Source organism: Rhineura floridana, chromosome 5 (genome assembly GCF_030035675.1).
Source record: "Rhineura floridana isolate rRhiFlo1 chromosome 5, rRhiFlo1.hap2, whole genome shotgun sequence".
Taxonomy (NCBI): Eukaryota; Metazoa; Chordata; class Lepidosauria; order Squamata; family Rhineuridae; genus Rhineura; species Rhineura floridana.
The window spans coordinates 94,215,258-94,237,889 of record NC_084484.1 but is presented as its reverse complement, the minus strand read 5'-3'; the positions used below and the strand labels follow the sequence as shown (position 1 = coordinate 94,237,889).

Here is a 22,632-nt window from a genome sequence, read left to right as displayed (position 1 = left end):
CGAGGGTTCATTCGCCCTTCCACGTCCCCTGCAGCCGCCCCTGTCCTCTTTGTCAAAAAGAAATGTGGGGAACTCCGGCTGTGCAATGACTACCGCGCCCTCAACCAGATTACAGTTCGGAATCGCTACCCTCTGCCCCTGATCCCAGAACTGTTAGAGCGGCTGCGGGGCGCTCGCATTTTCACCAAACTAGACCTGAGAGGGGCCTACAACCTGGTGCGTATGCGGGAGGGCGATGAGTGGAAGACGGCCTTCCGCACCCGTTATGGGCACTTTGAGTACACAGTAATGCCGTTTGGCTTGTGCAACGCCCCTGCCATCTTCCAGCACTTCATGAACGACATCTTCCGGGACCTCCTAGACCGCTTCCTGGTGATCTACTTGGATGACATCCTGATCTACTCGCGGAACCCCTCGGAACATAAGGAGCACGTTCGAGCGGTGCTGCAGCGCCTGCAGGAGCACCGCCTCTTCGCCAAGCTCGAAAAATGCGCCTTTGACCTCACGACCGTGGATTTCCTAGGCCATCGGATCTTGCCCTCGGGTATCCAGATGGACCTCGCCAAAATTGAGACCATCCTCCACTGGGCCGCTCCGCGAAGCCCCAAAGATGTGCAGCGCTTCTTGGGCTTCGCCAACTATTACCGCCGGTTCATCTCCCACTTCTCCGAACTCACCACGCCCATCTCAAACCTGCTTCAAGGCAAAGAGAAGTTTGTTTGGACGGAGGCCGCTCAACAGGCCTTCCGGCGCCTCCAACACGCCTTTACATCTGAACCCATCCTCCAGCAACCCGACCCTACCCGACCTTACATAGTGGAGGCCGATGCATCGGATAAGGCTGTGGCAGCGGTCCTACTTCAGCCGGTGGGGAGCAAGCAGTCCCTGCTCCCCTGTGCGTTTCACTCCCGGAAACTCAACGCTTCGGAACAGAACTACACCATTTGGGAGAAGGAGTTACTGACCATCAAAGTAGCCTTCGAGACCTGGCGTCATCTCCTGGAAGGGGCACGCCATGCGGTCCAGGTACGAACAGACCACCGAAACCTGGAGCACCTGCAAAGCGCCAGACGGCTGAACCAATGCCAGATCCGGTGGTCCCTGTTTTTCTCCCGGTTCCAGTTCACGGTCACCTACCTTCCTGGCCGCCGAAACACCCTAGCAGACGCGCTCCCTCGCAAGCCAGAATACCGAGCCGAGCAGGTTGATCGCCCCCTTCGCCCAATTCTTCGCCCAGAGAACTTCGCCGCTACCCACCAGCCGCAATCCCTCCTGGACCGGGTGCAGGAACAGCAGCAAAAGGACCCCTACGCCCTGGCCCAGCAGCGAGAGCTCCAGTCAGGGATGCCCGCCTGGGACAGCCCCTTTTCCTTGCAGCAGGGCCTCTTGTATCACCGGAACCGGTTGTACGTTCCCCCGGGAGCTCTGCGGGGAGAGGTGCTCCACCTTTGCCATGACAGCCAGCCGGCAGGGCATTTTGGAACGTATAAAACCCTCCACCTGGTCCTACGGAATTTCTGGTGGCCCCGGGTCCAAGCGGACGTCAAGGACTATGTAGCGGCCTGTGATACCTGCCAGCGAGCCAAGAGCCACCCCGGCAAGCCCCCGGGGCTCCTGCTCCCACTGCCTACCCCCCCCGGGCCCTGGCGCTCGGTCTCCCTGGATTTTATCACGGACTTACCGGCCTCCCGGGGAATGACCACCATCCTCGTAGTCGTAGACCTGCTCACCAAGATGGCCCATTTCCTCCCCTGTGCCGGCCTACCCTCTGCCCCAGAAACTGCGCAACTGTTCTTGACCCAGGTTTTCTGGTGCCATGGCCTCCCCGACCACCTGATCTCTGACCGAGGAGCCCAGTTCACCGCCCGGTTCTGGCAGGCCCTGTTTCGGGCCCTGCACGTCCAGATCCACTTGTCCTCCGCCCACCACCCTCAATCAGATGGACAAACAGAACGTACCAACGCCACCGTCGAACAATACCTGCGGTGTTACACCTGCTTCCAACAGGACAATTGGGTGGATCTGTTACCGCTGGCGGAGTTCCCGTATAATAACTCTGTGCATGCCTGCACGCGCCAGACCCCGTTCTTTGCCTCTTACGGCTACCACCCCCGATTCTTCCCCTCAGTGCGACCCCCGTCGCCGGTCCCCGCTGCGGATGTCATGCTGCAGGAGTTGCAAGCCCTGCAGGCAGTCCTGAAGGAGCAGCTGGAGCAGGCCAAGGACGCGTATAAGCGCTTTACTGATCGCCACCGCCAACCAGGCCCGCCGCTGAAGGTAGGGGACCGGGTATGGCTCTCAACCAAATTCCTGCGTTCGCAACGGCCGTCTCACAAGCTGGAGGCTCGGAACGTAGGTCCCTTCCGGATCACCCAGCAAATTAACCCGGTGGCGTTCCGGCTCCAACTCCCTGCCTCCTTCCGCATTCACCCTGTCTTCCATAGATCACTGCTCCCGCTCTCCCGCCTCACCCCTTGAGTAGTCAACCACGGCCCCCGCCGCCAATACAAGTCAACGGGGAAGAGGAATTCGAAGTGGCGCAGATCCTGGACTCCCGGAGGCATCGGGGCCGCCTCCAGTACCTCATAGACTGGCAGGGGTACGGCCCTGAGGAACGCTCATGGGAAGATGCGGCGCAGGTGCATGCCCCTCATCTGGTCCGGCGCTTCCACCAGCGCTACCCGGATAAGCCGGGCCCCGGCGGGAGGCGGAGGGTTGGTCGTGGGGCGGGGGATAGTGTCATGGCCCCGTCAGAGGACTCCTCAGATGAGGACGACTCGGGAGTAACAGCAGCAGACCCAGGAGCAGCAGGAGACACGGAGGAGCCTCCTGAGAATTCAGCTCCTTCTGCCCCTCAGCTGCAGAGCACTCCAGGGACAGCAGAGGCCCTGCAGCCAGACACAGACAGTGAACAGGATACTCCCCCCTCACCTGCAGAACGTAGACAGCAGAAGGTCAGGCAGAAGAGAGGCAGGCCTGTCTCCTTAAGGCCCAAACGCTGAGGGCTCACACCTGCTGTCCATCCTGCTCTTTATAAGGCACACCTTGGCTGCAGCCTGTTGCTGACTGCAACGTCAGGCGTGGCTTTGTGTAGACCTAGTTTTCCTGCAGCATCTCTTTGACTGACCTCCTTGGCAATTGATCCCGGACCTCCACTGACCTCGCTTCTGGACTTCTGACTCGGCAAGTACGCTTCGGATAGGCCTGGCAGATTTACAACCCGACTGCTGGCTAAGGACTTTCCTTCCTTGCCAAAGACCCAGGAATTTCCAGCCCCCCCCTGACACTGCTGATGCAGTGTAGAGCTGACACTTATTAAATTTGTAGGTGGTACAAAATTGGGAGGGATACCTAATACCCTGGTGGATAGAAATAAAATTCAAAGTAATCTTGATAGGCTGGAGCGTTAGACTGTAAACAACAGAATGAAATTTAGCAGGGTTAAGTTCAAAGTTCTGCACCTAGGAAAAAGAAACTAAGTGCAGTTATAAGATGGGGGATACTTGGCTCAGCAATACTAAATGTAAGAAGAATCTTGAGATTGTTGTTGATCATGAGCTGAATATGAGCCAACAGAGTGATGTGGCTGTAAAAAAGGCAAATGCTATTTTAAACTACATTAACAGAAGTACAGGCATACCCCGCTTAACGTCGCTTCACTTAACGTCACCTCGCTATAACATACATGCTCCATACGCCACCATACCCCACTTAACGTACGCGTGCTTTGCAATTACGGACACTTAATGGCATGGCGCCGCTGCCATCTAGTGGCGATTGCCGTGCAGTACATGCATAGATAATTGCTTCACTTTAAGTACATTTTCACTTTACATACACGCTCTGGTCCCATTGCATATGTTAAAGTGGGGTATGCCTGTATAGCTTCCAAACTGCATGAAGTATTAGTTTCCCTCTATTCCGCACTAGTTAGGCCTCATCTGAACGGGTTCAGAGGAGGGCAATGAGGATGATCGGGACTAGAAACAAAGCCTGTGAGGAGGGACTGAAAGAACTGGGCATGTTTAGCCTGGAGAAGAGAAGGCTAAGGGTAGATATGATAGCACTCTTCTAGTCCTTCAAAGGTTGTCACACATAGGAGGGCCAGGATCTCTTCCCAATCATCCCAAAATGCAGGACACGGAATAATGGGCCCAAATTTCAGAAAGCCAGATTTTGACTGAATATCAGGAAAAACGTCCTCTAATTGTTAGAGCAGTACAACAATGGAACCAATTTCCTGGGGAGGTGTTGGGCTTTCCAACACTGAAGGCATTCAAGAGGCAGCTGGACAGCTACGTGTCGGGTGTGCTTTACGTTAGATTCCTGCACTGAGCCGGTGATTAGACTCAATGGCCTTATAGACCCCTTCCAACTCTACCATTCTGTGATTCTACAATTCTAATAATGATATTTTTCTTATGATGTGCCAGAATCACCACCACCAAGCAGGCTTTTAAATTGTACTAATACTGTAAGATTTTTTTTATTCTTCTGGTTAGTTTTCTTCAACAAACAACAACATTAACAGAACATGCGCATGGATTTTTGGTTAACTATTCCAGTTTTTCGATAAATATGAAGTTACTTAAAAAATAAAATTTAGGCAATTTCAACCCAGTCAACATGAGAAACTTAAAATAGTGGGTGGTACAGTTAACTCAGTCTTTTTCTTCACTTTTTTCTTCCTTGTTCACTGCTTGGAAAAGAAATAAAAGTTTTCCTGCTTTTTCAGTTCCTAACTTATTTCTCAGTTTAGAATAAATTATTCCAGAGGGGGAAAAGATCTCTCTACACTTGCAGAAGAGGCTACTGCTGTTAAGAGCTGGATTACCACTTCATTTGTATCCTCCTTGTTCAGATCTGCTCCATCTCCCCAAATTCTCTATTCACTGACCTTCTCTATCTTTGCACTTAGAGATAGGCAAGGCTTTGAGAGAGCAAGAGAACGTGTCGCACAACCTGATCAGTCCTATTCTGCCAGTGATCTCCCATCTCCATAAGCTACTGTTAATATACTCAGAGAATATAATTAGAAGTTGTGTAATTAGTATTAATGATGATATCTTTGACCTAGGCTCTTTTTTACTGTTTTACAAAAATTTTGAAATCTGATTTAAATTTTTTAAAATCCTATTTAAATTTTAAATATCCTATTTAAATAAAATCTGATTTTTTTTTTAAATCATTGATTTTCATCAACCCTGCATATGCACGATTCCCAGGTGATTTCTCATCCAGGCATTGACCAAACCCAGACCTGCTTAGCTTCAGTGAGATGTATGTGCCTTTAGACTATATCCTTAGATAGCTGCCTAGTACACAAGGTGAGTAGTGGGTGGCCAAGCAGCTTAGGAGGACTCAAAGTTGAGAGAAAGCAGGGTGCCCCTGTGCTGTCTTCTGCTTTGATGTTGTGCCTGACCTGTAAAGGATGAGGATTAGTGTTGAAAGACCAAGACAAAACATTGGCACATGTGGCCTAAATTGTGAGTGACTTTGCAAGTCTGTATGACGTCTTACTGCCTGCATGGTGTGCAAGCATCTGTGCTGTACCATGTCAGGCTGTGGGTGCGGGATCACTTAATGCATGTTCTTCCATACCAAATAAAATAAAATAAATGCTGCACTTCAGTTTGATGTCAGGAAGAAGGGTTCTCACCTAGCCTTTTTCCTGCTGTATAATTTTTGTTCTGGTGCAAGCACTGTCCTCAATAGAGGTAAGACAAGGCAAGGGTGCCCTGGATAGCTCTGTGCAGGGCTCAGCTGAATACCTCATGAGACCAGAGCTCAGATATTGCTTCAGCACCAGTTCCTCTTCAGCTGAGACTCATAGAGGAGCTGCAGCTTTGTCTTGGCAGCTAGTTCTACCATTCCTAAGAGGTGTCTTTTCATTGAAATGACCCCAGCAGATTCTTCAGCAGGCATTTGCTGAAACAGAACAAGGGAGACTCTTTTGCAGAAGTGCTTCCAGTAGGTTAGGTGATTTTGGGGCTGGCCCTGACAGCGATTCCCCCCTCCCATTCTTAATTCTGGCTTCATCTGCTGAAGACGGGGAATCTGAACTCACGGTGACAACAGTTTTAATTGTAGGAATTTTTGTTTTGTTTTGAAGGACCATTCAGTCATGTGTGCCCTTACCTGCAACATGAAGTGGTGTGGCCCAGTCATAGGTTTGACACCTTTGTGAGAACTAGGCCCTTGGATGCTGGGACGCTATGCAGCCTGCTCTGATGCAGACTGAGTCTGCCACTGTAGGATAAGCCCCTGAGCTATCTAAAAATTATTTGTAAGAACTGTGTGTGTGTTGTTGTTTTTAATCCCTTTCTGTTTCCTTCCTAGAACCCCATATGCAAGCACATCTCCTTTTCTCCCCTAACACGCAGCTAAATTCCTTCCTGTCCCCTCACACACCATCGGTCATTTAATCTAGTTTTTTTCTTTCTCATCCATTTTCCATTGTCTCTGTGTCTGTGCTCAAAACAAGGCTTGCTGTTCCCTCTTTTTTTTTTTACGAGTTGGGGAAAGGGGTGCAGTGGCATATTTTTTACCTGTCCTGCTATGATACATACCTTCAGCTGGCCCTGTTGAACATATGCATCTCACCGAACTACTTTCAGGTCCAGCAATTGCAAAGTTACTTACGTGTGCTCCTTGCACCCCTTAGTGGCAGCTGCTTCTGAGCATGCGTAAAACAAATTTCAGTCGTCATCTCTGTCCACAGAGTAACAGGGAATCCAGGAAACATAGAATCTAGAAAACATTAAAAAGTACATAATAGATTTTCAAAAATGTAACGAAAGTACATATTGGCCACTTGTTTTACATCAGCCGCTCCATACCCCACCCCCATTTTTTAAAAAATGGATGGGAAATACATTGTAGTGGGCTGCGGCCAGGTGGTGGTGGTGGAGATGGAAACACTTTTCTGCCTTGTTCTTAGACTGTTCTAAGTAAACCCAACTTACCTGAAATTCAAATGCTGGCACTCACTACCCAAAGGATCTTGCATACTAAATTTCATTGTGATAGGACAAATTGTCTTCATTTTTGAAAGGAATTGCTTTTTTTTTTTTTACATTTTAAGCAGAATGCCTGTTGTTTAACAATAGAGCTGATCCTCCATCCATATAATATATGCAAACTTTGACAGGATTCAGCTTTTCACGAAGCAGAGAAATTTGGCTTACTTTAGTGTATAACGTTATCAGATTGCAGATATTGCTGAAATTAGTGAGACTCTGAGGCCCTTCTGCTGTTGAAAGGTATTTTACCTTGTTCAGCAACAATTTTGAGAAGAGGGGAGGGCCAAGGCATCAGATCTTGTCACCCAAGTGTCCTTGTTGCAAGTCCCATTTTTTCAGCTACTCTTTCTTTCACACCCATCTATTCTGTGGCTGGCAACTGTGGAGCCAGAATGCACCCTTGTGGGTATGCATTTGGCTTATGGTCTGCCAGTTGCATATATCCAGTTCCCTTAGCTATTTTTTCCCTTTTGTGTAGAGGGAGGTGACTTTTGCTTTTAGCGAACAGGAAAAGGCTCAGAGTCCCTCCTCCTGCTCCCCACTCCCCAGACCATTTGCCAGCCTTATGCATTCAGAACATGAGCAGGCTCTCTTACAATTTCAAAGAGGTTTTAAAATCAGTGTTTACTGTAAAAGCACGACAGTTGTGTTTCCCTGTTTATGATGGTGCAAAATCATTATGTAAATGGTGACTTCAGAAGCCAGGGCTTTTGGGAAATCAAACTGCGTAGGAACTGTAAGTACGCAAGAGTTGGATGGTTGTCATTAATAGTAAAAGCTCCTGTTACGATTTCTCTAAAATAGCCTGTGACATCGTGCTAACCAGCTCTTGACCCACAGCCAAGAGAGACCTGAATAGACTTGGCCTGGTGACGAAAATATCTTTTATGTTTCGCCAGCTGCTACTTGGAGTGGAGGAAATCAACATCTCCCCCACCCCTTCTAGATTAGGAATATTTGGTTTGCTAAATAATCTTTTCCTTTCCTTCTTTCTGTAGGACAGTAATTCTGAGTGAAGGACCTTGCAAGCGCTACTAAGTGGTTATCATGGGCTTAATTGCATTTCTGAAGACCCAGTTCATAGTTCACCTCCTGATTGGGTTTGTCTTCGTTGTGAGTGGGTTCATCATTAACTTCATCCAGTTATGCACACTAATCCTCTGGCCTATAAACAAGCAGTTTTATCGACGAGTGAACTGCCGCCTTTCATATTCATTGTGGAGCCGTGAGTATGCTATGATTTCTGTGCATTAAAACTAGGAGTGCAGTTTCTTTGGTCTGTAGGTTCTCAAACTGTGGGATATGCCTTCTTGGGGGCAGTGGAGACCAGGGGTGTAGTCGTCCAGGTTCTCAAATGTTCTTAGACCCCTTACTTTTTTAGGAGCAGGGTCTCAGCAGGGTCTGTATGTCTCCAGCGTCCTATAAGCCAATCAGCATGAAAGGGGAGAGAGCCACTGAGAAGAGTCTTCTAACATGCTTTCTTGTCCTTTCCTGCGGATTGGAGCCAATCAGAGTGAAAGGAGGTGAGTCAGCCACTGAGAAGACTCTTCTCAGTAGCTAACATGCTCCTCTTTCATGCTCATTGGTTTCTAGGTACATCTGTTGTGGTGGGAGAAGGCATTAATAAGGATCTCATTCTCAACCCAGCTGCAAAAAGAGGAAGGGGGGAGGGGTCGTGGCCATGACTATCATGAAAGGATCCTGTACTTCTGAATTTGCCACTTCACTACTGGTGGGGACTGACAGTCACATTGATGCATGCAGATGCTGAAATCCTGGGAATGATCTATAGTTGTCACTGCTGAAAGACAAGCAAGCTGTGGTTGGGAATTGTTCTCTCATGTGGGGACTTGCCCTTTTTCTGAGTCCTTGTATCTAAAGGCATGAACTGGGGTAAGAGTGAGGCAGAACTCTCTGAACAGGTTATTTGGGAAGCCATGGATGGAGGAAGAAGTCGCTCAGGTCCTGCTCTTGGGGCCCTTCCAGATGTCCTGCTTATGTACTTTCATGATTATTTGTGCTCATGATAATATTGGGGTGGTTATATTAAATCTTGCTTTCAATACTGTTTGCACCTGCAAAAGTTTTGGGATGGTCATCCTTCTTTATTTCCAATTGGTGCATGGCACGTAGCTTTTTCATACCACAGTTGTTCTATCTTGATTTGTGGTATTGTCCTCCTGCTTCTGCTGTTGCTGCTGTTATTATTTATTAAATTTCTATCCTGCCCTTCCTTCTAAAGGGAGCCCAGGGTGGCAAACAAGTGATAAAGTACTAAAAACATCTTAAAAACAAAGCATCTTCAAAACAGAACAACTTAAAAAATATTTTTAAGAAATCTTAAAAAAAACAGTTCCAATACAGATGCAGACTGAAATAAGGTTGGCAATAATAAACATTGGGGAAGCATCACAAAACTGCTAAGGAAGAGGAATAATGTGTGGATGGACCAGGATAAATACACCACTAATGCACTATTATTACATCATGTTGCATAATGCACCTGCAAAAAGCCACTAGTCTGGAGGGGTCCCAAGTCAGTGGCTGGAGCAGCTGTTCCAGCCCTGCTGCTGTCTTACCCCTCTTCCACCCCCACCCCTCTAGAGCAACCACTTGCCTACACAGCTAGGATGGGTTCTTCATCCTTCCATTCAGCGGTACTCCCAACTGATTCGGTATTGGTAATTCCTTCTGTGGCATTGCCTCTAGTCCAATGAAGCTTCACTGTCACATATATCCTATGTAGCCAGCGGAGGATAAGAGATCGAGCATCAGAAATATTATTTTACCTTGTTCCATTTCTCACTGCTGGCCTCCTATAATTTCCCAGCTTACAGATGTCCTATCCTTTTCTTCCATGTGTAGATTTGTATGTTTTCTCATGCTTTTCTAATGCCTGTTTTTGTTTGTTTGTTTGTTTCCCAGTCCTTTGGAGCGTCTTTTACTTTCAAATTTCTTCCACAAATGCCAATGTTTTCTTTCTCCCACCCACGCTGGCTACTCTAGTATTCACTCCAGCACTTCCGGACTTTGCTTGCACAACTTTGTAACTTGGGCAAGAGTTTTTATAAAAGTCTTATAGTCCCTTGCATTCTTTATTCAGAGAGCCTGAGATAATGAACACATTCCAGAGAGGTAGCCTTGTCAGTCTTTTAAAGCAAACACACACAAAGTAGTCTTGTGTCGTACATTAAAGATTAATTGGTTTTAAATCTCTTGAGGCTACAAGCCAGTACATGTCTACTCAGAAGTAAGCTCCATTGGGTTTAATGGGACTTACTCCCAACTAAGTGTGTATTGGATTGCAGCCTTAAGACTATCATAAGGAACAGTTCTTCCTCTGAAAAATTATTAAGGTGAAAAACAGACCCAGCAAATAATCCTGTTCAACTTGCCCCATAATAAACTTCTGCTAAAATGCTGTTTTATTATTATTATTTTTTTAAAAAGTGGTTATTCTATGAGCACGTTCATTACCAAGACCTCAGCCTGCCTCTCCTCAGTCCCTATCCTTGCTGCATCTCCCTGAGTGCAGGAAGGTTAACAGCCTAAGCATATCTTTTATATGGCATTTTTCAGCATTGTTGCCTAGAGGATCTTCTCTCCAGGGTCCTATTTTTTAAAAAGTAGAAGTGGCATTTCTGCCAAGTTGGCAGGAAAAGGCAAGAGAAGGGGGTGTATTATGTTTGTTTTCATGTTTGTGAAAGGGTACTGAGAAAGGAACATAAAATCATTTTAAGTATTAAGTGGCTTTCGGTTATATCCAAATTCTCTCACTCAAGGGGTTTTGCAAGAGGCATGATCTACTAATCCAGGGGTAGGCAACATGGTGGCCTCCAGATTTTGTTGGACCCAACTCCCATCAGTACCAGCCTGCCGGATCTAAAGTCAGGGATAATGGGAGTTGTAGTCCAACAACATCTGGAGGGCACTATGTTGGCTTCCCTTATAATAATGTTGTTAACAGTTCTCAAATTCATATCCTTTAGTTTGTTATTCTTATCCATGAAGTGTGAGTATTTCGCTTAATGGTCAGGTCTCTCTCCCCATATTTTTTTTTTTTTAAAAAAACCTGCTTCTTTTGCTTACACTGAGAGCGCCGGATATTCTTATGGCAAGAAGGATAGCTCTGCACAGATACAATTCTAGTTACAGCTCCTAGTCAGGTGGATTTTGTAGATTAACTTCAAGGAGCGGGGACAACGACATTGCAATTCAGGTTTTTGGGGTGGTCTCTTTAGTAAGACAGGGGGATATGTGTTGGGTGGGTGGGAATTTTGTTTGCAGTGCCCAAAGTTGTCAGTATGGACTTGTTTCGGAAGGGACAAGAGAGAGGGGTAATATCCTAGTGTATCAAGTCAACAGGTTCAGCCCATGGCATCTCTGGTTAAAAGATCTTGGGTACAAGAACTAGGTCTTGGGAGAGTTTTGAGTCCTGAGCTTGACTGACATTCTGATATTCTAACGCTGTAATGCAGCTGATTATACATCTCCCAAACACGATTAGACGACTGACCATGTGGAATATATAAAGGCTTTCCTATATACAAAGATTACTGCTCCATCTCTGGAAGGGAAAAAATGACAAGGTTTGAATTGGCTGTCTCTAAGCTGTAAAGCAAAGGCTCAATAGAAGATATATGGTATGTGTGTACCCTGTTAAAATCCAAGGCCTGCACCGGTTCTACCCCTGAGAGTAGGATGAGTGTGATGATTGGTGCTTTCTTATCATTCTTTCTCAGGCTCTTAATCACGAATAATTAACCTGTGATCCTCCAGATTTTGTTGAACTACAACTCCCATCATCCCTGGCCATGCTAGGACTGATGGGAGATGAAATTTAGCAACATCTGGACAACCACAGGTTCCGCATCCCTCCTTTAAATGCTAAGTCAGTGGACCTAAAGATGTTGTAACTCCTTTCTTCCTCAGTGGACCTAAAGATGTTGTAACTCCTTTCTTCCTCACCCCCTTCTCTTCTCAATCAAATAGGTCCTGCTTTGAATATTATTGTGGAAGTAAAGATGTGTTTGTAGCAAAAGATTGCCATTTGTTTCATGTATACCAACTGATATGCCAATGCATTTTGGTGATCAAATATTTTCTTTTAAGCAGGCAGTGTCTTAGAGCTAGTTCACATATCACTCCATATTACATGTCTCTTGAGGGCTCACAACTGAGCTTATGAACTACCAAGCATTGTATTTATTGTGATGTGAAAAGAGATGTCTTTGTTGATGGTGGACTGTCATAACCATTCCATACATGGTCCAGGTCCAAACCAACCCCTTTAGAATTTAGATCCCTCTTTTCTGATTGCTCTCCAACGATACCTTAATTTAATTTTTTTTTAAAGGAGCTCCAGATAAATGGCACAGTTTGTTTTTCACAATATTGTTATTAGATGAGGTAATTTTAGAATCGTAAACCTTTTCTTCACCATGGGATGCCAGCCATGTGGAAGTCATTCCCAGACTGACTCCCTTAGGAGATTTCAGCCTCTTGCTGAGCAGCTCTTAACTAAAATTATCAGTGCTGCAGATCTCTGAATAAGCTCATTTCTTCTTGTAGAGCAGCACGGATGTTTTGTCTGACTTCCTGCATCGAGAAAACACTTTGCTGCATATTTAATTCATGAGGAGAATCTATAGCCTAGCCATATTCATTCTAGCTACCTCCAGATTACTTGTGCTTTTTTTTCATAGCTCAGCATGCTCACTTTTTACTCTCATAGCAATAACTCCATCCAAATCTAAATGGATAGTTTACTATTGTGAGATTGCAGCCTAGCAAATTGTGGAGTTGGACCCTGTTACTCTTATGGTGTTTGGGTCTTTTTTGCTTAATCAACTTTAAAGAAATATGATGGCATTTTTCATCTGGTGTTAGGTGATATTGTCTGCTTTTCAAGTATTCAAACTCCCAACAGGTGCAAGGGATAAATTTTGTTGATGCCAGTCATATAAATCCATACACGTTTCAAGCAAATGGCTCTTTTGTTGCATTATTGTCATTTCTTAGGAAATATGCTTCAAAAGGAGCCACCTTAATAATATGCATCTAGTATTCGATGGCATCCTGCCTTTGAACATGGAGGTTCTGTTTAGCTATCATGGCCTTGAACAGACCTATCCATGATGAATTTGACTTCTTCTTCCTCTTCTTCAGGTTTTTTCAAAGTTAGCGGCTGTCATCACATCTTGTGGTAGGCAATTCCAGGTGTTGATTATTTATTATGCCAATTTCTACCACGTGTTTGTCACTTCTCTACCAACTCTCAAGTTGCTTATCAATTTTGTGCTTGTACTGTTCACTTTCACAGCTTTTGTTGTATCTTCAGTTTAGTCGTATCCTCTTTTTTCCTATAAAAAAATGAAATGCTTTAACATTTCCTTGTAAGTTCTTCAGTCCCCTTCAACCTTTTAGTTGCCCTGTTTGCATACCAAATAATAAAGTAGCCGGTGTCCTGTTGCTCTGTCTTTAAATTTGACAAACTCCCCACCTTACTTTTACCTACATCTTCTTTTCCTCTGATTTAAAGAAATCCTGGGAGTGATGCAGTCTGGGGCACAAAGCTGCTTTGCATTTCTGTGTACCACCCAACCCCAAACTCTTTACTGACCTGTTCAGAGTTAGTCTGGTGTCCAGACACACCATGAGGGTATCCTTTTAAAAAAATGTGCTGCCAGTTGGTGTTCAAGCAACAGCAAAAGGGAGAAGACGCTTGATGAGGGGTGGGCTAGAACTGATAACCTGACTCAGAAAGCCCAGCTTGAGGATTCAGGCAGAACTGATTTCTGCATCCTTACGCAGAACTTTGCGAAGGTGTTATTTGGTAGCTGTAAGACTATGTCAATCCAAACATTTTGGTGTGCCCATGAAATAGCACATACCAGCTGCTAATTAAAGCAAAGGAGTTGTAGCATTTCCAGGATTCCTTTTTAATTTTTTCTTTTTAAAAAAACTAACCCAACACCTGCAAAAGAGACTTTACACTGTACATCTCATCAGGAGATAAGACAAAGATGGTATTTTCAGCAAGCTGCTTTCTTGATGCCTGGGAGAGAGGAAGCAGCTGAATGATACAATCAATGGTTTTATTTTTTATTTTATTGCCTTTGTCATAATGTATTGATGGTTTCTTGGGTGATGATGTTTTTGATCCATTACACTGAGTAATGGTGAAAAGTGTTCTGAGTTATGATTGGTAAAGAAGAAGATGCTGAAGATGGTGTCTTAACACCACACACACACACACTACAACCCTCCCCTTTCATCTTGCTGTAGAGTCTTCGGTATTGCCTGTGATAGCATTGGCTACAATATCATTGGCTACAAGATCTAGTTCTGGATCACTCAAGGGTTTGTGCACCCTCAGTGAAATGTTTAACTCTTTTCCCTCTGAACAGCTGATCTGTTTCATCACCAATGCTGTTTGTAACTCTGCTTACTTTTAAAAATGTCTGTTATCCATCAGGGGTGGTTGTTGTTTTAGAAATAAACAAGTGTCAAGCCCCAGTGGGGTCAAGGAACTAATTCTGTGATGCTTTGGATTCTGGGTGTTGGGTTGTATCTGAAAAGAAATGGTGCTAAGTCAGGGTCCTGCCAGTGCAAAGATTACCGCTAGTGGAATGGGACTCCCCCCTCCCATAGCACACCCCCTAAATCTGTTCTAGAGGTTCCCCCAATCCTCCAGAGCAGATCTGGGGAGGGTGCAGAACACATGGAGAGAGAAAAGAGGGAGGGAAAGGCCTATTGCGCTAGCAGTAATCCTTGCCCTGACAGGATGAGCTAGTGGAATACTGCCCATTGTGTGGAAGAGTACAAAACCAAGTAAAAAGGCTGAGGAACATACCTAAGAACAGAGGAAGCTGTCTTATACCAAGTCAAGGTCAATATTGTCTACACTGCTGGCACCACTCTCCAGGGATCCAGACAGGAACCTTTTCCAGCTCCATCTGAAGACACCAAGGATTGAGCCTGGGACCTTCTGCATACAAAGTAGATGCTCTACTACTGAGCTGCAGCCCTTCCCTCATATCCATTATCCCAGCTACATTTCAACCTTTCTATATCCATGTTGCATGACTGGGTGATGTCACAGGAGGGTGCTGGCTACAGTCAAACATTTCTGCCTAGTAGCTATCCTGGGCCATATCCGACCTCTGATCTATTTTCCTCTTTTATTTTAAGTATATAGATTTAAAGTTTATTGGCAGGGAGCATCTACCATTTATCAATCAAACATAATAAATACCTGTGCAGTTTTTTTATTTATTTAGGCATTTCTATACCACCCTTCACCACAGCATGGTGTCAACATATTAAAACACATGAATACATATTTTAAAACAAATCAAAACATGTATACAAGATAAACACAACATAAAATAAAATAACAAAAAAGAAATAGAAGGTACAATAAGAAAACTAATCTCTTCACCTCCAAAAACCTGAAATTATCTAAGTCAAAAGATGAAAATTGAAAATAGCTCCAAGAAGCAATCATCTTTAACCTTTTTTTACTTAAGGCTGTGTCTTGTGGTTTTTGAAACCTCCATTGCTAAGAACTAAAACCTTGCCTGGGGTAAGAGGTAGGTCATTTAGGACTTGGTGACCAGATGATTAATGCAAAGCTAAAGCTGTTAAAATATAAAATTGTAAAAAAGAAGAAGTTGGGATTCTTAAGACTGAACCCATCAGCAGTGCATTTTAAGTTCTGCCTACCACTTACACTTACACACGTGTGTGTGTGCTCTCTCTTTTCTCTCTCCAGTTCCTGTGGAGCAAGTGTGGGGAATCTTTGACCCTCCAGATGTTGCTGAACTACAAGTCCCATCAGCCCTAGCAAGCATAGTTAATAGCCAGGGCTGATGGGAATTGTAGTTCAGCAACATCTGGAGGGCCAAAGGTTCCCCACACCCACTGTACAATATATTATTATAAAATATGCATTTCTGTGACTTTCCATTTCTTCTGCTTTTAACCCACACACTTAAGAATAAAAGGTAGCACTGGAAAAATACATCAGGGTCCACCATCACATTATTTATTTATTTATTTATTGCACAGGGCTTAAAAAATAAAAATGAAATCAACTTATTAGATGTCAATATTAGATCTTTAGGAGCCCAGAAAAAAATAGTATACTGGGATTTTCCCAACATTAGTGAAGCCATCAGGCTACAAACAATGTCTTTAGACATCATTCTCTGTTCTTTTTGCTCTCCTCTCAAGCTATTGGTGGGAACTGTCAGAAAGAATAGGGAAATGCTCTTGGAGTCTTACTGCCCTTTAGGCTGACCAACAGCATCCACAGGGTTCCCTCTTGATGAAAAGCAGACACACAGATAGTGACTGTGTTCGCACATAATGATAAACCTTGGTGAAATTGCTTCTCTCCTAGCACAAGTAGCAACAAACAACCACAACCCCTGACTTGCTGTTACTTATGGACATGGGGTGGTGGAATTTCTTCCCTCCAAACAAACTACAACCCTTAGTTTGGACATAACACGAAGCCATGCATTGTGGTTTGTGGCTCACACCGGGGAAGAGTGAAGCAGGAGTGATCTCTGTATTCCTGGCAGACCATTAACTATGGTTTACTGTAATGCGCAAACGCAGCCAGAGATTTCAAATGGCCTCAGTTATTCACACTCTAGTAACCTCTAGATTGGATTACTGTAATGCTCTCTACGTAGGGTTACCTTTGAAAACGATTCAGAAACTTCAGCTAGTGCAGAATGCTGCGGCCAGAGTTCTTACTGGGACGAAGAAATTCGACCATATAACACCTATTCTGGCCCAACTGCACTGGCTTCCAATATGTTTCCGGGCCAGATTCAAAGTGTTGGTTCTTACCTATAAAGCCCTTAACGGCACTAGACCGCAATATCTGATGGAACGCCTCTCTCGCTATGTACCTACCCGTTCACTCCGCTCGACTTCCAAGGCCCTTCTCCGGGTCCCAACTCATAGAGAGGCCCGGAGAACAGTAACTAGATCTAGGGCCTTTTCGGTGGCGGCCCCCGAATTATGGAATGCCCTCCCAGATGAGATACGCCTGGCGCCTTCTCTGTCATCTTTTCGGCGCCAGGTAAAAACCCACCTCTTCGCCCAGGCATTTTAAGCTTATTTTAATTTAATTTAATTTTAATTTTAATTTTATTTTATTTCTGTTTTAAATATGTTTATAATTGTATGGCGCAATACTCACCTGCTTGTATTTTAAATATTGTGATTTTATCTTGTTGTACACCGCCCTGGGAGCTGTTAGCTATAGGGCGGTTTAGAAATGCAACTAAATAATAATAAATAATATAGATGGCTCTTAGGGTGGCTTTATTCACTGGGCTATATTTGCAGGGAAAGAACACAGTTTATTGTTACCTGCCTCCAGTTGTATGAGGGACAATAATTTAAAATAAATTCAGGCAGTAACAGAAATGGATTGATGCGGTCAACATGCTTGTAAACCTGTGCAGCAAGAAATGTGGCCGCTTCTCTTTTTAAAACATCAGAGTTCTAAGCAATCTTCTTTTGTTAGTGACTCAGGTTTAAAGCAAATATCGCTTCAATAAACTCTCACCTGAATGGGGCCTCAGGTTGGTGCTGATGTAATGCTGCTGATTGCTTCATCATGATTAGGTAGGCAATGGGACTGGGAAGGGAGCACACAGTGGCCAAGTTCACACGTAACAGTAAGCCAAACCCTGTAAGCCAGCGCGTGGTTACACAAAGTAAAAATTGTGGCTGCTTTACTCCTCCCCCAATCCTGCTGGTGCCACACTATATTGAGCTAAGCCATGTCTTGCAGCAAACAGACCATGAACAGTAAGCCAAGAACAAACCATGGCTACAGGCATGGTTTGTTTAGATCAAGGCAATCCACAAGCCCTGGTTTGGATGCAGTGCTAAGCCAAACCATGGCTTAGCTCTGGGTAACAGAGCAGCAGCAGAACTGGGTGATGAGTGAAGTGGCCTTGATTTTTGCTCTGTATACCCACATGCTTACTTGGTCACATTAAAACATAGTTTGGTTTAGGGTTATATGCGAAGTAGGCCATTGAGAATGTATGTTCCCTCCCTTCTCTAATCTTTTCAGATTTTGGAAGTAGATTTCTGACCCTGGGTTAAGTGGGAACCCCGCTGACCTCTAGGTGCAGTTAATATTGCTGGATTAACTGCAATTAGGCCCAGCAGGGAAAATGTATATTGCAGAAGAGACAGAGGGTGGGAGCGGAGAAAAGAAATATACAGTTCTATCCACCACTCCCAAATGATTAACTACAGTAGGGCCCCGCTTATACGGCAGGTTGGGGACCAGGCCCCCACCGTAAAGAGGAACCCATAGACTATAATGGGGCCGTCGCATGAAAATGACGCGAAAATGTCACAAAATCGGCTTTAAAAGGGGGAATTTCCCGCCGCCGCATTAGCGGAACACCGGAATGCGAAGCGCTGGTAAGCGGGGCCCTACTGTATAGCTAAGTAGGTGGCACAGTTATTTTTCTGTCCTAGCAAAAATGATGGATATTGGATAAGACCTTAGTTGTATCATAAGAGCTTTTGAAACCATGTTACAGTTTATATTTGTTGGAATGGCTGTCTTGTTTGGCATTGAAAACGTTATTATAAACTTTGAACAATCTGATTTAGAAGTTCTCTGGCACCCATGAAGTTGCAATCTTTAAAAGTTAAACTGGGCCTTTTTAAGTATTGGGAAGAAAATTGTTGGCAGTAACAAACTGGGGCTTGCATCCAGCATATTGCTTGCTTCTATCCTATATAAAAAATATCATTGCACACTTGACAGCAACTGCAGCATAGCAGGTTAAAAAGGCCAAGATGGAAATAGGCTGCATGATATGGTGGTGTAAAATGTTAATGCCTGATCTATTTTGTTTGTTTCCTCCTGTGATCTAGAGTTAGTGATGCTACTGGAATGGTGGTCTGGTACAGAATGCACTTTATTCTCAGACCAGGCCACAGTTGATAAGTTTGGAAAAGAACATGTCGTCATCATCCTGAACCACAACTTTGAAATAGACTTTCTGTGTGGCTGGACCATGACAGAACGCTTTGGTGTGTTGGGGGTGAGTGCCTTGAACTTGTAGCCTTGCACAACTTTCAATTTGGGGGATAGGGTGGTTTTTTAAAACACAAAACTTGGAAAAGGGAAGTGGTTGGTGTGTGTATGTGTGTGGGTTAAAGTACTCACATTGGATAAATTTCCTTCCTGCTAAAAGCAAAAGTAGAACTTCTGAAATTCTAAATTTGTAAAATGTAGTGATCCAATGAGGTGTAGAGGCTAGAGTTTCAGACTCAGACTGGTGAGACAAAGGTTCACATCCCCTACTCACCTTGGGCCAATCCCCACCCCCACCTCAGCCTGTTGTGAAGAAAAATGGAGAATGAGAGAAAAATGTTGCCTTGAGGTCCTTGAAGGTGAGATAAAATGGAATGACTGTTCCAAGGGACAAAAAAAAGTGTTAGGTCACTTTAGAACAGTTTTGGAAATGGTACTATTTGCAAGTGATGCATTGCAGATAAACAAATGAAAACTGTTTTATGGTGTTTCTTTCAGAGTTCAAAAGTTCTTGCCAAGAAAGAACTGCTGTATGTGCCCCTAATTGGCTGGACATGGTACTTCCTGGAGATTGTTTTCTGCAAAAGGAAATGGGAAGAAGATAGAGACACAGTTGTTGAAGGGCTAAAACGATTGTCTGATTATCCAGAGTATATGTGGGTAAGTTCAGTTTTGCATAGCCCTTCCTCTGCATTTTGAAGAAGATGGTGAAAGGTGTAGTCTTCTTGTATGGTGTGTGTGTATTGTCATAATAAGTGTATATATGAATCCATATATAAATTCATGTCTAATTGTATATAGTCTTTGATGTCTTACCTTGGGTAAGGCAGTGAACACGCTAGTTGCCTACAGCAAAGCGTTTCCATTAGCCACACTTGGAGGTGGAATGGGTTGTTCTGCTGATCAGTTGTGAAATCTCTTCGAAGCAAATTTAAAAAAAAAAACACTGAAGCTGATTCCACTGGGTTTTACAGTAAAAAGGGGCAGGGTTTGACTTGCATCGTGTGCCTGTTTTCAGAAGCAAGAATTGGAGACGCACTGGAACCGGCACAGTAGTGTGTTTCTACCCTAAGTGTACAGTCACTATTGGTTTAAACCCTTTGTTTGTATGGCTTATTTCAGGAATTCCAATTTTCAGTTGCCAGACGTGTTTGCATGTATATTTTAGGATGAGCAGGGCTTTTCTGTGACAGTACTCACTGGTATGGTGTACTAGCACCTCTCTTTTTGCTGCCCGTGGCAGCCATTTTGTGCTGGCATCCACAGCACTTTTATCAAGATACGAGTACTGGCACCTCCAGCACTGAGTATGAGGGACAGTGGCAGCTGCCTGAAATGATCCAGGAAGAGGATCCATCAATGGCTACTAGCCACAGTGGCTATGTTCTACCTTCAGTGTTGGAAGCAGTGTGTCTCTGAGTAGCAGTTGCTGGCAGGGCTGTGGAGTCGGAAGCAATTTCGGGTGGAGTCGGTAGAAATGTACTGACTCGGACTTCAAAATAAAATTAATATTTTAATATTAATATTAATTTATTAATATTAATACATTAATATACATTTGCCATTTATGAAGGAGTTGGAGTCGGACAGTAGAAAAATAGAGGTAGAAAAATAGAGGAGTCGGAGTCGAAGGTTTGACATACTGACTCCACAGCCCTGGTTGCTGGGAATCGCAAGTAGGGAGAGTGCTCTTGCACTCAGGTCTTGCTTGTGGGTTTTCCATAGGCATCTGGTTGGCCACTGTGACAGTGAAATGCCAGACTAGATAGAACACTGGCCTGATCTACCAGGACTCTTCTTATGTCTCTGCCAGTCTCTGGTCCCTTGATACCTTGCAATTCTTCCTGTGATGCAGAATTTTCTGAATCCAGAAATCCTGGGCTACAGCGGACTGTTATCAGTCACATATATGCACTATGATTTCTTTATTTGAAAAGTAACACTTGGATGTGTGTATTCCACCCCCCGCCCTTCTTTTCCATAGTTTCTTTTGTACTGTGAAGGAACTCGTTTTACAGAGACCAAGCATCGTATCAGCATGGAGGTGGCAGAATCCAAGGGATTGCCTAAACTCAAATATCACCTGTTGCCCAGAACCAAAGGTTTCACTACTGCTGTCCAGTGTCTCAGGGGAACAGGTATCTTATTTCCTTGGCCTTGCTTGCAGTGTTAGTTAATTAATATGATTCTTGAGCACAGTCCTTGCTGTCAGTCACTAGATTTTGTTTTCTAATGGAAAATCTGTATTGATTTAGATGTTGACATTTTAAACTGCTGCCTTTTATTTCGTAAATAATCTTCATACGTTAATTAGTTCCCCTTTGAGTTCAGAGAAATTAATAATACTACTTAGCACTTCACATTTCTAAAGTGGTTTGCAAACATTGACTAATTAATGCTCCCAGCATGCATGTGAGGTGTAAGTTCGTGTTATGCCACACAGACAAGGCTGTTAAATAGGACAGATGGCTGGCTAAATACTATTGATGGGTTATAAGCTTTGCTATGTCTTTCCAGGAGCAGCATCAAAACTGTACTGTAGCTCTTTTGGGGGGGGATGGAGGTTAAGAAGGGCATAGAAAGTCACATTGTCCCCTTCTCTACTGATTGAAGAATTATTGCATTATTTTATACTGTTCCTCATCCATACTACATTCCCTTCCCAAAGGCTACCAAGATATTCTAAAAGTGTGCTGTTTTTAAAGTCTCCAGTGATAAGGATTCCAGAGCTTCCCTTTCCAAATTGAAATCATCCCCCACCCCACTGGACACAATCCAGAGAAATACAGATGTGATTTAAATCTTGAGGAAATCAAGGAATGTCAGGCTCCCACTTAAGTCCTTAAATACTATTGATATCAGGGGGACTTATGTACATGTACTTTCCTCTCGATTGTATTTAATCTATGAGAGCCATTGGAATCCAGGAAAGACAACAGAGTTGAATTTTGATGAAAAACTGTATATGATGCCCTTTCTGCTAGATGGGAAATATGTTAACACACCTTGCAGCATGCTTGTGAGAATCAGTATATTACTGCTAAATTTTTCTTTCTGTAAGTAAAGTAAATGCTCTTTGTCAATATCTATCTTCCTGTATACATAATTGTAGGATTCTTTCACACCTATGGGCCGCAGCATGGCTAAAATTCACACCAATTATAGTTTGACACTAAGACTGAGTTCAGATCAGTAACCAAGCTATGGCTTGGTGTTACATGAACGAGCCTCCGACTCATGAGCTTCCTCCCCTCCTTTTCCTCCTTTCATGCTCATGCAATCTGATTCACTCCAGGATTTCTGATTTTGCAGTAAACCATATTTTGCGGTTATCTTACAGCTAAACAGGATGACCTGTTCTTAGAGTAATCCATAGACCTGCTTCAGATGTAATGCTAAACCATACTTCACCATTACATGCATGAGCCTGTTCCCTATCCCATCTCCTCTTCAACGACAAGGAAGGGATCAGAAATACTCACTTTTGTTTTATACTAACTGCATTTTGCCATTTTATCT

The 22,632-nt window shown here is 44.1% G+C and overlaps 1 protein-coding gene across 9 annotated transcripts in view; it reads left to right on the top strand.

The window, feature by feature from the left end:
- Positions 1 to 22,632, top strand: part of AGPAT3 (1-acylglycerol-3-phosphate O-acyltransferase 3) — a 130,817-nt gene that overhangs the window by 85,600 nt on the left and 22,585 nt on the right. For all 9 annotated transcript variants that reach the window (XM_061627522.1, XM_061627525.1, XM_061627526.1 and 6 more), the window contains 4 exons: positions 8,021 to 8,247; positions 18,951 to 19,120; positions 19,612 to 19,773; positions 21,098 to 21,251. In XM_061627522.1, coding sequence (XP_061483506.1) covers positions 8,070 to 8,247; positions 18,951 to 19,120; positions 19,612 to 19,773; positions 21,098 to 21,251 — 664 coding nt within the window. In that variant the 5' untranslated portion in view covers positions 8,021 to 8,069. The remainder of the gene's footprint in view (positions 1 to 8,020; positions 8,248 to 18,950; positions 19,121 to 19,611; positions 19,774 to 21,097; positions 21,252 to 22,632) is intronic.